The 13,295-nt window shown below is 39.1% G+C and overlaps 1 protein-coding gene across 1 annotated transcript in view; it reads left to right on the forward strand.

The window, feature by feature from the left end:
* Positions 1-13,295, forward strand: part of CR1L (complement C3b/C4b receptor 1 like) — a 72,386-nt gene that overhangs the window by 14,869 nt on the left and 44,222 nt on the right. Inside the window, 4 exon segments of the mRNA XM_027565937.1 lie at positions 3,150-3,259; positions 3,261-3,319; positions 3,755-3,786; positions 3,856-3,978. Coding sequence (XP_027421738.1) covers positions 3,150-3,259; positions 3,261-3,319; positions 3,755-3,786; positions 3,856-3,978 — 324 coding nt within the window.

Raw genomic sequence — 13,295 nt, forward strand, 5'->3', positions numbered from 1 at the left:
CTTCCAGAAAATTGCAGAGGAAGATAAACTTCCAAACTCATTCTATGAGGCCACCATCACCCTAATACCAAAACCTGACAAAGATCCCACAAAAAAAGAAAACTACAGGCCAATATCACTGATGAACATAGATGCAAAAATCCTTAACAAAATTCTAGCAATCAGAATCCAACAACACATTAAAAAGATCATACACCATGACCAAGTGGGCTTTATCCCAGGGATGCAAGGATTCTTCAACATCCACAAATCAATCAATGTAATACACCACATTAACAAATTGAAAAATAAAAACCATATGATTATCTCAATAGATGCAGAGAAAGCCTTTGACAAAATTCAACATCCATTTATGATAAAAACTCTCCAGAAAGCAGGAATAGAAGTAATATACCTCAACATAATAAAAGCTATATATGACAAACCCACAGCAAACATTATCCTCAATGGTGAAAAATTGAAAGCATTTCCTCTAAAGTCAGGAACAAGACAAGGGTGCCCACTTTCACCATTACTATTCAACATAGTTTTGGAAGTTTTGGCCACAGCAATCAGAGCAGAAAAAGAAATAAAAGGAATCCAAATTGGAAAAGAAGAAGTAAAACTCTCACTATTTGCAGATGACATGATCCTCTACCTAGAAAACCCTAAAGATTCCACCAGAAAATTACTAGAAATAATCAATGACTATAGTAAAGTTGCAGGATATAAAATCAACACACAGAAATCCCTTGCATTCCTATACACTAATGATGAGAAAACAGAAAGAGAAATTAAGGAAACAATTCCATTCACCATTGCAACGGAAAGAATAAAATACTTAGGAATATATCTACCTAAAGAAACTGAAGACCTATATAGAGAAAACTATAAAACACTGGTGAAAGAAATCAAAGAGGACACTAATAGATGGAGAAATATACCCTGTTCATGGATTGGAAGAATCAATATAGTGAAAATGAGTATACTACCCAAAGCAATTTATAGATTCAACGCAATCCCTATCAAGCTACCAACAGTATTCTTCACAGAGCTAGAACAAATAATTTCACAATTTGTATGGAAATACAAAAAACCTCGAATAGCCAAAGTGATCTTGAGAAAGAAGAATGGAACTGGAGGAATCAACCTACCTCACTTCAGGCTCTACTACAAAGCCACAGTTATCAAGACGGTATGGTACTGGCACAAAGACAGAAATATTGATCAATGGAATAAAATAGAAAGCCCAGAGATAAATCCACGCACATATAGACACCTTATCTTTGACAAAGGAGGCAAGAATATACAATGGATTAAAGACAATCTCTTTAACAAGTGGTGCTGGGAAATCTGGTCAACCACTTGTAAAAGAATGAAACTAGAACACTTTCTAACACCATTCACAAAAATAAACTCAAAATGGATTAAAGATCTAAACGTAAGACCAGAAACTATAAAAATCCTAGAGGAGAACATAGGCAAAACACTCTCCGACATACATCACAGCAGGATCCTCTATGACCCACCTCACAGAATATTGGAAATAAAAGCAAAAATAAACAATGGGACCTAATTAACTTTAAAAGCTTCTGCACATCAAAGGAAACTATTAGCAAGGTGAAAAGACAGCCTTCAGAATGGGAGAAAATAATAGCAAATGAAGCAACCGACAAACAACTAATCTCAAAAATATACAAGCAACTCCTACAGCTCAACTCCAGAAAAATAAACGACCCAATCAAAAAATGGGCCAAAGAACTAAATAGACATTTCTCCAAAGAAGACATACAGATGGCTAACAAACACATGAAAAGATGCTCAACATCACTCATTATCAGAGAAATGCAAATCAAAACCACTATGAGGCACCATTTCACACCAGTCAGAATGGCTGTGATCCAAAAGTCTACAAATAATAAATGCTGGAGAGGGTGTGGAGAAAAGGGAACCCTCTTACACTGTTGGTGGGAATGCAAACTAGTACAGCCACTATGGAGAACAGTGTGGAGATTCCTTAAAAAACTGGAAATAGAACTGCCTTATGATCCAGCAATCCCACTGCTGGGCATACACACTGAGGAAACCAGAAGGGAAAGAGACACATGTACCCCAATGTTCATCGCAGCACTGTTTATAATAGCCAGGACATGGAAGCAACCTAGATGTCCATCAGTAGAGGAATGGATAAGAAAGCAGTGGTACATATACACAATGGAGTATTACTCAGCCATTAAAAAGAATACATTTGAATCAGTTCTAATGAGGTGGATGAAACTGGAGCCTATTATACAGAGTGAAGTAAGCCAGAAGGAAAAACATAAATACAGTATACTAACGCATATATATGGAATTTAGAAAGATGGTAATGATAACCCGGTGTACGAGACAGCAAAAGAGACACTGATGTATAGAACAGTCTTATGGACTCTGTGGGAGAGGGAGAGGGTGGGAAGATTTGGGAGAATGGCATTGAAACATGTAAAATATCATGTAAGAAACGAGTTGCCAGTCCAGGTTCGATGCACGATACTGGATGCTTGGGGCTAGTGCACTGGGGCGACCAAGAGGGATGGTATGGGGAGGGAGGAGGGAGGAGGGTTCAGGATGGGGAACACGTGTATACCTGTGGCGGATTCATTTTGATATTTGGCAAAACTAATACAATTATGTAAAATTTAAAAATAAAATAAAATTAGAAAAAAAAAAAAAAAAGAAGAATCTTCCTGCCAATGCAGGAGATGCTGAGGGTTCAGTCCTTGGTTTGGGAAGATCCCCTGGCATAGGAAATGGCAACCTATTCCAGTATTCTTTGTGGAAGATTCCATGGACAAAGGAGCCTGAGGGACTACATTGCGTGGTGTCACAAGAGTTGGATGTGACTGAGTGACAGAGCGCATGCACACAGACACACGCACACATGCCTGAGGTTTTAAGGTATAGTAACTGAGTCCAATATTTAAAATACGCATTAAAATATTGCTTCATATTTGTTGAGTTTTGTCTACAAACTAAGTGCTGAAATTTCTTTGTGCTGAATCATTGACTTGGCAACAGACTTTCAACAGTGGTTACTGCTACACCTATGAAACACACTGGAGAGAAAAAAAGATAAAGTATACCGGAAGTTTCTCCACTAACTTTGATGTCACTGTGGTCTTTCTCTCCAGGTCAACGCAAAGCCCCAGTGGAGCCCCATGCTTACAGAACTGATGGACAAAGATGAGTTTCCTGTTGGAACAACTTTGAAGTATAAATGCAGCCTTGGTGATTATGGAAGTGTTCTCTATCACCTGCCTACAAAACTCTATCTGGCCAAGCCCGGAAAACAACTGTACATGTAACAACTGAATACAGGGATTTCCTTTATCTCTATCTGGATTGAGAACTCCTCTGTATCAGTCAGTAATCCTTAAGATCTGATCAATTGTTCAAATTTTGAAATGAAGACACAAGTCTTGGTAACTTTGCCTAAAGTATAATAGACGTGAGATTTATTTTTGTAGATTGTATCTTCCTACTGCTTTGAGTCCCTATCATGCTCATTACAAATTCATTTCACAGGAAATGACCATCAGAAGGCATGACTGAGGGAAAATTTGCTAGGGGATGTCCCGTTTATACAACTGAAACTAACTAATGAATGACTCAGGAAAGGAAGGAAAGTGTAGGTGGGGAGAGAATCCCAAACTTCAAGTCTTTTGATTTATATTGGTTGAATTACAGAGTCAGCATTTTAGTAATAAAGTTTACTTTTTTTTTTTTTTTTTGACAGGCAAACAATATGAGGATGAGACAGATCTGGAGGTGACGTCTTTTTTAAAATGATGGGTGGAAGGTATGTGATTCTGAGGCAGTCTTGTGAGTTTCCTCAAGGTAGCAAATCTGCGGAACTACAAATGCCCTTCAGTAATCTATGGCCAGGTTGAGATCTTATGTATTACTAGAAGTTCAGAGTATTTTACACCCAAGTTCCCATGTTCTGCTTCTTTCCCACAGGTAAATCATGTGGATCTTTTCTAGAGCCCATAAATGGCAAAATGAAGATCAACAAAGTCACTTGGTTTGGATCAACTTTTAATTATTTTTGTAATAAAGGGTGAGTTGGCAGTAGCATTGTTTTGGATAACAGTTCTAGAATTGTAACAGTAGCCTCTAAATAATAGTCTCAGAGTCAAACTACTTATTCACTCAAAATATAACTTTAAGGTTTCTAAGTAGAGGTGGTGACTTGAACCCAGGCATTTAACTACCCTTGGCAATGACTAAACAAATATTTGAAAAAAATAGGAAAAACCTGTATCCAAGATAGAAATTAGAGGGGTGAGGATAGTCTTTTCATACTGAATTAAGGTACCTAAAGCAAAGTGAAACATTCACTAGATGAGATTGACCAGCATTGTAAAAATATAAATGAAACAAACATACCTACATTCTTAAAACGATAAGGCTTAGAAATGTTGGAATCAGGAAAAAGTAGGAAAGACCTCTTTATTTGGGATGATGGAGCAGATGTGATGGATGGGCTAATCTTAATTGTTCAAGCACCCCTACAGAAGTGTACACTATGCAGGTATCATGCAGCGGACATACTCTTGGCTTATTGCTGCAGGAGACAACCAATTAAGGAAAAAGAAGGAGGACCTTATATCTTAAGTTCTGATCTGCTTTTATTACTTATTGCTTACTTACAATACATACAAAATAATATAACTGAAACATAAAAATAGTAATAAAATGAAATGAATTTCAGTGCATATGCCACCAGCCTTAAAAACATCACTAGTCCCTTTGATTACTAAGTACTTGAGTACTATGGAGAAAAGGAAAGATATACCCGATTGAATGCAGAGTTCCAAAGAATAGCAGGAAGAGATAAGAAAGTTGGCCTCAGTGATCAATGCAAACAGATGGAGGAAAATAATAAAATGGGAAAGACTAGAGATCTCTTCAACAAAATTAGAGATACAAAGGGAACATTTCACACAAAAATGGGCTCAATAAAGGACAGAAATGGTATGGACCTAACAGAAGCAAAAGATATTAAGAAGAGGTGGCAAGAATACACAGAACTATACAAAAAAGATCTGAATGACCCAGATAAGCATGATGATGTGATCACTCACCTACACCCAGACATTCTGGAATGCAAAGTCAAGTGGACCTTATGAAGCATCACTACGAACAAAACAAGTGGAGGTGATGGAATTCCAGTTGAGCTATTTCAAATCCTAAAAGATGATGCTGTGAAAGTGCTGCATGAAATACACCAGCAAATTTGGAAAACTCAACAGAGGCCACAGGACTAGAAAAGGTCCGTTTTCATTCCAATCCCAAATAAAGGCAATGCCAAAGAATGCTCAAACTACCACACAATTGCACTCATCTCACATGCTAGTAAAGTAATGCTCAAAATTCTCCAAGCCAGGCTTCAACAATACGTGAACCATGAACTTCCAGATGCTCAAGCTTGATTTAGAAAAGACAGAAGAACCAGAGATCAAATTGCCAACATCCATTTGGTCATGGAAAAAGGAAGAGAGTTCCAGAAAAACATCTACTTTGGCTTTATTGACTACATCAAAACCTTTGACTGTGTGGATCACAACAAACTGTGGAAAATTCTGAAAGAGATGGGAATACCAGAACACCTTACCTGCCTTCTGAGAAGTCTGTATGCAGGTCAAGAAGCTACAGTTAGAACAGGACATGGAACAATGGACTGCTTCCAAATCAGGAAAGAAGTACATCAAGGCTGTATACTGTCACCCTGCTTCTTTAACTTCTATGCAGAGTACATTATGCGGAATCCTGCATTGGATGAAACACAAGATTGAAGCACAATCCCACAAGATTCCTGGGAGAAATATCAATAACCTCAGATATGCAGATGACACCACCCTTATGGCAGAAAATGAAGACAACTAAAGAACCTGTATACCTGTGATGGATTCATTTTGATATTTGGCAAAACTAATACAATTATGTAAAGTTTAAAAATAAAATAAAATTAAAAAAAAAAGAAAGTGAAAGAAAAGATCTTTTTTTAAAATTTATTTTATTTTATTTTTTAACTTTACAATATTGTATTGGTTTTGCCATATATCAACATGAATCCGCCACAGGTATATACGTGTTCCCCATCCTGAACCCTCCTCCCTCCTCCCTCCCCATACCATCCCTCTGGGTCTTCCCAGTGCACCAGCCCCAAGCATCCAGTACAGTTCAGTTCATTGTTTCAGTCGTGTCCGACTCTGCAACCCCATGGACTGAAGCACACTAGGCTTCCCTGTCTGTCACCAACTCCTGTAGTTTACTTAAACTCATGTCTATTGAGTTGGTGATGCCATCCAACCATCTCATCCTCTGTTGTCTTCTTCTCCTCCCACCCTCAATCTTTCCCAGAATCAGGGTCTTTTCAGATGAGTCAGTTCTTCTCATCAGGTGGCCAAAGTATTGGAATTTCAGTTTCAGCATCAGTCCTTCCAATGAATATTCAGGACTAATTTCCTTTATGATGGACTGACTGGATCTCCTTGCAGTCCAAGGGACTCTCAAGAGTCTTCTCCAACACACAGTTCAAAAGTATCAATTTCTTCAGCGCTCAGCTTTCTTTATAGTCCAACTCTCACATCCATATGTGACCACTGGAAAAACCAAAGCATTGACTAGACAGACTTTTGTTGGCAAAGTAATGTCTCTGCTTTTTAGTAAGCTGTCTAGGTTGATCATAGCTTTTCTTCCAAGGGGCAAGTGTCTTAATTTCATGGCTGCAGTCACCATCTGCAGTGGTTTTGGAGCCCCCCAAAATAAAGTCTTTCACTGTTTCCATTGTTTTCCCATCTATCTGCCACAATGTGATGGGACCAGATGCCACGATCTTACTTCTCTGAATATTGAGTTTTAAGCCAAATTTTCACTCTCCTCTTTCACTTCATCAGGAGGCACTTTAGTTCTTATTCGCTTTCTGCCATAAGGGTGTTGTCATCTGCGTAGCTAAGGTTATTGATATTTCTTCCAGCAGTCTTGATTCCAGCTTGTGCTTCCTGCAGCCCAGCGTTTCTCATGATGTACTCTCCATATAAGTTAAATAAGCATTTTGACAATATACAGCCTTGATGTACTCCTTTCGCAACTGGAACCAGTCTATAGTTACATATTCAGTTCTAACTTTTGCCTCCTGACCTGTATACAGATTCCTCAAGAGGCAGGTCAGTTACTCTGATATTCCCATCTCTTTAAGAATTTTCCACAATTTGTTGTGATCCATACAGTCAAAGGCTTTGGTATAGTCAATAAAGCCAGAGTAGGAGTTTTTCTGGAACTCACTTTGTTTTTTAATGATCCACCGGATGTTGGCAATTTGATCTCTGGTTTTGCTGCCTTTTTAAAATCTAGCTTAAACATCTGAAATTTAACAGTTCATGTAATGTTGAAGCCTGGCTTGGAGAATTTTGAGCATTACTTTACTATCGTGTGAGATGAGTGCAATTGTGTGATAGTCTGAGCATTCTTTGGCATTGCTTTTCTTTGGGGTTGGAATGAAAACTTACCTTTTCCAGTCCTGAGCCCACTGTTGAGTTTTCCAAATTTGCTGGTGTATTGTGTGCAGCACTTTCACAGCATCATTTGAAATAGCTCAACTGGAATTCCATCACCTCCACTAGCTTTGTTCATAGGGATGCTTCCTAAGGCCCACTTGACTTCCCATCCAGGATGTCTGGCTCTAGGTAAGTGATCACACCATCATGATCATCTGGGTTGTGAAGATCAAAGTTGGCTTAAAACTCAGCATTCCAAAAAGTAAAATGTTGGCATCTGGTCCCATCACTTCATGGCAAATAGATGGGAAAGCAATGGAAACAGTGACAGATATTTTATTTTCTTGGGCTCCAAAATCATTGCAGATGGTGACTGCAGCCATGAAATTAAAAGATGGTTGCTACTTGGAAGAAAAGCTATGAGCAACCTAGGCAGCATATTAAAAATCAGAGACATTACTTTTCCAACAAAACCCTATGGTTTTTCCAGTAGTCATGTGTGTATGTGAGAGTTGAAGTATAAAGAATGCTGAGCACTGAAGAATTGATGTTTTTGAACTGTGGTGTTGGAGAAGACTGTTGAGGTCCATTGGACTGCAAAGAGATCCAGTCAGTCCATTCTAAAGGAAATCTGTCCTGCATATTCATTGGAAGGACTGATGCTGAAGCTGAAACTCCAATACTAGGCCACCTGATGTGAAGAACTGACTCCTTGGAAAAGACCCTGATGCTGTTAAAGATTGAAGGTGGGAGGAGAAGGGGACAACAGAAAATGAAATGGTTGGATGGCATTACTGACTAGATGGATGTGAGTTTGAGTAAACTCTGGGAGTTGGTGATGGACAGGGAAGCCTAGCATGATGCAGCCCATGGGGATGGACAGTGTCAGACATGACTGAGTGACTGAACTGACCTGAACCTATACCTTTAATGTTGTGTGCTCTTTTCTATTTTCTTTCCTTCACTCTTCAAAACTTCTCCAAAAGTAACCACCATCATGAATTTTGTCTATCCCTTACATTTGTTTTCTATTTCTCTCATATGTAGTCCTAACCATTATATTTTTTATTATACATATTTTGAACTTTATATAAATGACATGATTTTGTATGTACTTTTATGCATCTTGCTTTTGATTTAATGATTTTTTTCTGACATTCATTCAGGTGATTGTGGTTAACTCATTTTCATTTAGATTGGTACTCTCTTTTACACATACAATACAATTTATTTCTTTGTTCTTTTTATTAGATATTTGGATTATTTCTAGTTTGTTTTGCTTTGTTTTGTTTTTATAAGCATCTTTGATATAAACTTTCTTATACAGGTTTCCTAGTGCAAATGGGCAAAAGCTTCTATAAAACAGTGGTTTTCAAACATTTTATCATGATCAACAACTAAAAATATATTTCTATAGTATACAAACACACATAGAGACACATGTATACCACATCACATACACATTTGTATAAATTCAAAGTGTCACACAACTATTCAACATTAAACTAGAAATTTTAGCCAGGACAGTTAGTGAAGAGAAATAAATAAAAGGCATCTATATTGGAAAGGAGAATTAAAGCAATCTCTGAAATTAAGATAGTCTTTTGGCCTTTGTGGGAGAGGGAGGAGGGGGGGTGATTTGGGAGAATGGCATTAAAACATGTATAATATCATATAAGAAACAAATTGTCAGTCCATGTTCGATACAGGATACAGGAAGCTTGGGGCTGGTGCACTGGGATGACCCAGAGGGATGGTATGGGGAGGGAGGTGGGAGGGGGGGTTCAGGATTGGGAACACGTGTACACCCGAGGCCGATGCATGTTGATGAATGGCAAAACCAATACAATATTGTAAAGTAAAAAAAAAAAATAATAATAATAAAATAAAAAAAAGAAAAAATAAATAAATAAAACTAAGGGAAAAAAAAAAGACAGTCTGTGTTTGGAGGCCCGATCAAGATGGTGGAGTAGAAAATTTCTAAGCATGCCTTTTCTTGCTGCTGCTGCTGCCGCTAAGTCGCTTCAGTTGTGTCTGACTCTGTGCGACCCCATAGACGGCAGCCCACCAGGCTCCCCCGTCCCTGGGATTCTCCAGGCAAGAACACTGGAGTGGGTTGCCATTTCCTTCTCCAATGCATGAAAGTGAAATGTGAAAGGGAAGTCGCTCAGTCATGTCCGACTTTTAGTGACCCATACCAAGGCTACAAATATATATATAGAATAATTATCTCTGAAAACTAATGGAACAGATTGTCAACAACTAAGTGTATATATATATATATACATGGTCACATTGAGATGCAGAGGAGGAGAAGAGATGTGATCTCATCAGAACCCACATCCCCAATACAGTGACCCACAGCCAGAAGAAAATCACAACCATAGGGTTCCCCTCTGAGGAGTGAGGTGCCCAAGCCTCACGTTGAGCTCTGCAGCCTATGGCATCTGCACCAAAAAGAAAATTACCATGGTGTCTGGCTTTGAAAGACAGCAGGCTTATGTTTGGGAGATCCAGAGGGCAGTGGGAGACTCTTCTCTTAAAGGGTTCACTTGCTCTGAGTCCCACACAGACAGAGCAGCAGTTTAAAAATGCCTGGATTTTATAAGAAGGTGATTTACTGTCTAGTTTTAGGGCACTAGGGGATGTACCAGGGGTACATGTACCAGGGGATGAAAGTGCTGGTAGGTGCCATTTTTCTCTCTCCTTCCATATAGCTGGCCCAGTGCTGGTAGGTGCCTTTCTGTCACTCTCCACAAACATAAGTAACACTGTGTGCCCTATCCCAACATTCCATTAAGAATCTGCTCTACCCAACCCTCCAGCTTCAATCAGTTCCTCTAAAGATGCTCCCACCCCATCCTACCCATTGCATGTCTCTGGTCAGGACAAGTGACCCTCCAAAGTGATTCACATTCTGGGGGGGGGGGGGGGCTAGCCCCTCCCATCAGCAAGCCTGCAGTAATTGCAACTAGGCCTCCCAGACACCAGGGCTGGGGATCAGTCCTTCCCACCAGTGTGTTTGTAGAAGTCATGACCTAAACACAACAGAAGGATGCGGGTAACCCATGCAGGGGATAGCCTTGAGTGCCTGGCTCTGGTGACCAGGAGGGATTATGTCACTGGGCTCTACAGGACACCATCTACATAAGGCCACTCTTTTAAGATTGGCACATGTAGCCGATGTCCCTAATATATAAAAACAAATGCAGAGAGGTAGGCAAAATAGGAAACAAGGGAATACCTTTCAAGTGAAAGAGTAAGACAAAAGCCCAGAAAAAGAACTATACAAAATGGAGATAAGCATTTAGCAGATAAAGAGTTCAGAATAATAGTCATAAAAATGCTCATCAAATTCAGGGGAAGAATGGATGAACATAGTGAGAATTTCAATAAAGAGAAAATACAAACAAGAAATATCAGAACTGAATAATACAATAACTGAAATGAAAAATTAATGAGAGGGACTCAATTACAGAATAGAAAATGCAGAACAAATCAGTGATCTGGAAGACAGAATAGTGGAAATAGACCCAAATTTGTAAAAGGGAATCATATGATACGAAGGTATCATGTAGTGTTTCAAAGCATAAGCATACTAGTATTTTTTAATAATATTAAATGCTTATTGCATTTTATGTACCACAATAAATTTCCTATTGATAAAATAAATAAATGTTATTATATATGACTCCTAGATAAAATTAAATAAAAAGGAATAAGTGTGTCAAATTTAAGAATATTCCAAGTCAATGGGTTGATCTCAAGCAAAGGCAGAATCCAATGAGAGATTAATAGAATTGAGACATATATTACTACTAAAAACAAATGAAATGGAAATGAAAAAAAATATGGAAAGACCTTATAAACAAAACATGAACATCTAAATAGAGAAATGATCAAAAGATACAAAGTGGCAATTAACAAAAGAAAAAGGTATAAATTGTCAATAGGTGTGGAAGGGTCTAGCCTTGCTATTAATAGAATACAAATGAAAATAACAATAGTATCCTATTTGACATACTTGAGAAATTTGTATGCAGGTCAGGAAGCAACAGTTAGAACTGGACATGGAACAACAGACTGGTTCCAAATAGGAAAAGGAGTACGTCAAGGCTGTATATTGTCACCCTGCTTATTTAACTTATATGCAGAGCACATCATGAGAAATGCTGGGCTGGAAGAAGCACAAGCTGTAATCAAGATTGCCGGGAGAAATATCAGTCACCTCAGATATGCAGATGACACCACCCTTATGGCAGAAAGTGAAGAGGAACTCAAAAGCCTCTTGATGAAGGTGAAAGTGGAGAGTGAAAAAGTTGGCTTAAAACTCAACATTCAGAAAATGAAGATCATGGCATCCGGTCCCATCACTTCATGGGAACTAGATGGGGAAACAGTGGAAACAGTGTCAGACTTTATTTTTCTGGGCTCCAAAATCACTGCAGATGGTGACTGCAGCCATGAAATTAAAAGACTCTTACTCCTTGGAAGGAAAGTTATGTCCAACCTAGATAGCATATTCAAAAGCAGAGACATTACTTTGCCAACAAAAGTTTGTCTAAGCAAGGCTATGGTTTTTCCTGTGGTCATGTATGGATGTGAGAGTTGGACTGTGAAGAAGGCTGAGCGCCGAAGAATTGATGCTTTTGAACTGTGGTGTTGGAGAAGACTCTTGAGAGTACCTTGGACTGCAAGGAGATCCAACCAGTCCATTCTGAAGGAGATCAGTCCTGGGATTTCTTTGGAAGGAATGATGCTAAAGCTGAAACTCCAGTACTTTGGCCACCTCATGCGAACAGTTGAGTCATTGGAAAAGACTCTGATGTTGGGAGGGATTGGGGGCAGGAGGAGAAGGGGACGACAGAGGATGAGATGGCTGGATAGCATCACTGACTCGATGGACATGACTCTGAGTGAACTCCGGTAGTTGGTGATGGACAGGGAGGCCTGGCATGCTGTGATTCATGGGGTCACAAAGAGTCAGACACGACTGAATGACTGATGTGATGTGATCTGAATACAAAAGTATTTATTCAGAGCCCACAAATACTAAGAATAGCAATAAACAAAAGAGGAAAAATCCTTATGTACAGCTGCTATTGATGAAGTTCAGTGTAATGGGTATTGACATAACTTCTAATAACAGTACTGTTGTTATTGTTTAGTTGCCCAGTCATGTCCACCTCTTTGAGACCCCATGGACTGCAGCATGCGAGGCCTCCCTGTCCTTCACCATCTTCGGGGTTTGCCCAAGTTCATGTTTATAGCATCAGTGATGCCATCCAGCCATCTAATCCTCTAATGCCCTCTTCTGCCGTTGATCTTTTCCATGATCAGGGACTTTTCCAATGAATCATCTGTTTGCATCAAATGACCAAAACCCTGGAACTTCAGCTTCAACATCAGTTCTTCCAATGAATATTCAGGGTTGATCTCCCTTAACATTGACTGGTTTGATCTCCTTAGTAAGAGTATAAATTGATACAAATTTATACCATTTAGCACAATTTAAGCAATATATTTTTGCCAAGAAGTTAAACTTATCAGAAGAGTCTGTGTGTGCTGTGCTTAGTCGCTCAGTCGTGTCTGACTCTTGCAATCCCATAGACTGTAGCCTGCCAGGCTCCTCTGTCCATGGGTTCTCCAGGCAGGAATACTGGAGTGAGTTGCCATTTCCTTCTCTAGGGCATCTTCCCAACCCAGGAATCAAACCTCGGTCTCCTGGATTGCAGGCTGATTCTTTACCAACTGAGCTACAAGGGAAGCCCTCTG

Source organism: Bos indicus x Bos taurus, chromosome 16 (assembly GCF_003369695.1).
Source record: "Bos indicus x Bos taurus breed Angus x Brahman F1 hybrid chromosome 16, Bos_hybrid_MaternalHap_v2.0, whole genome shotgun sequence".
Taxonomy (NCBI): domain Eukaryota; kingdom Metazoa; phylum Chordata; class Mammalia; order Artiodactyla; family Bovidae; genus Bos; species Bos indicus x Bos taurus.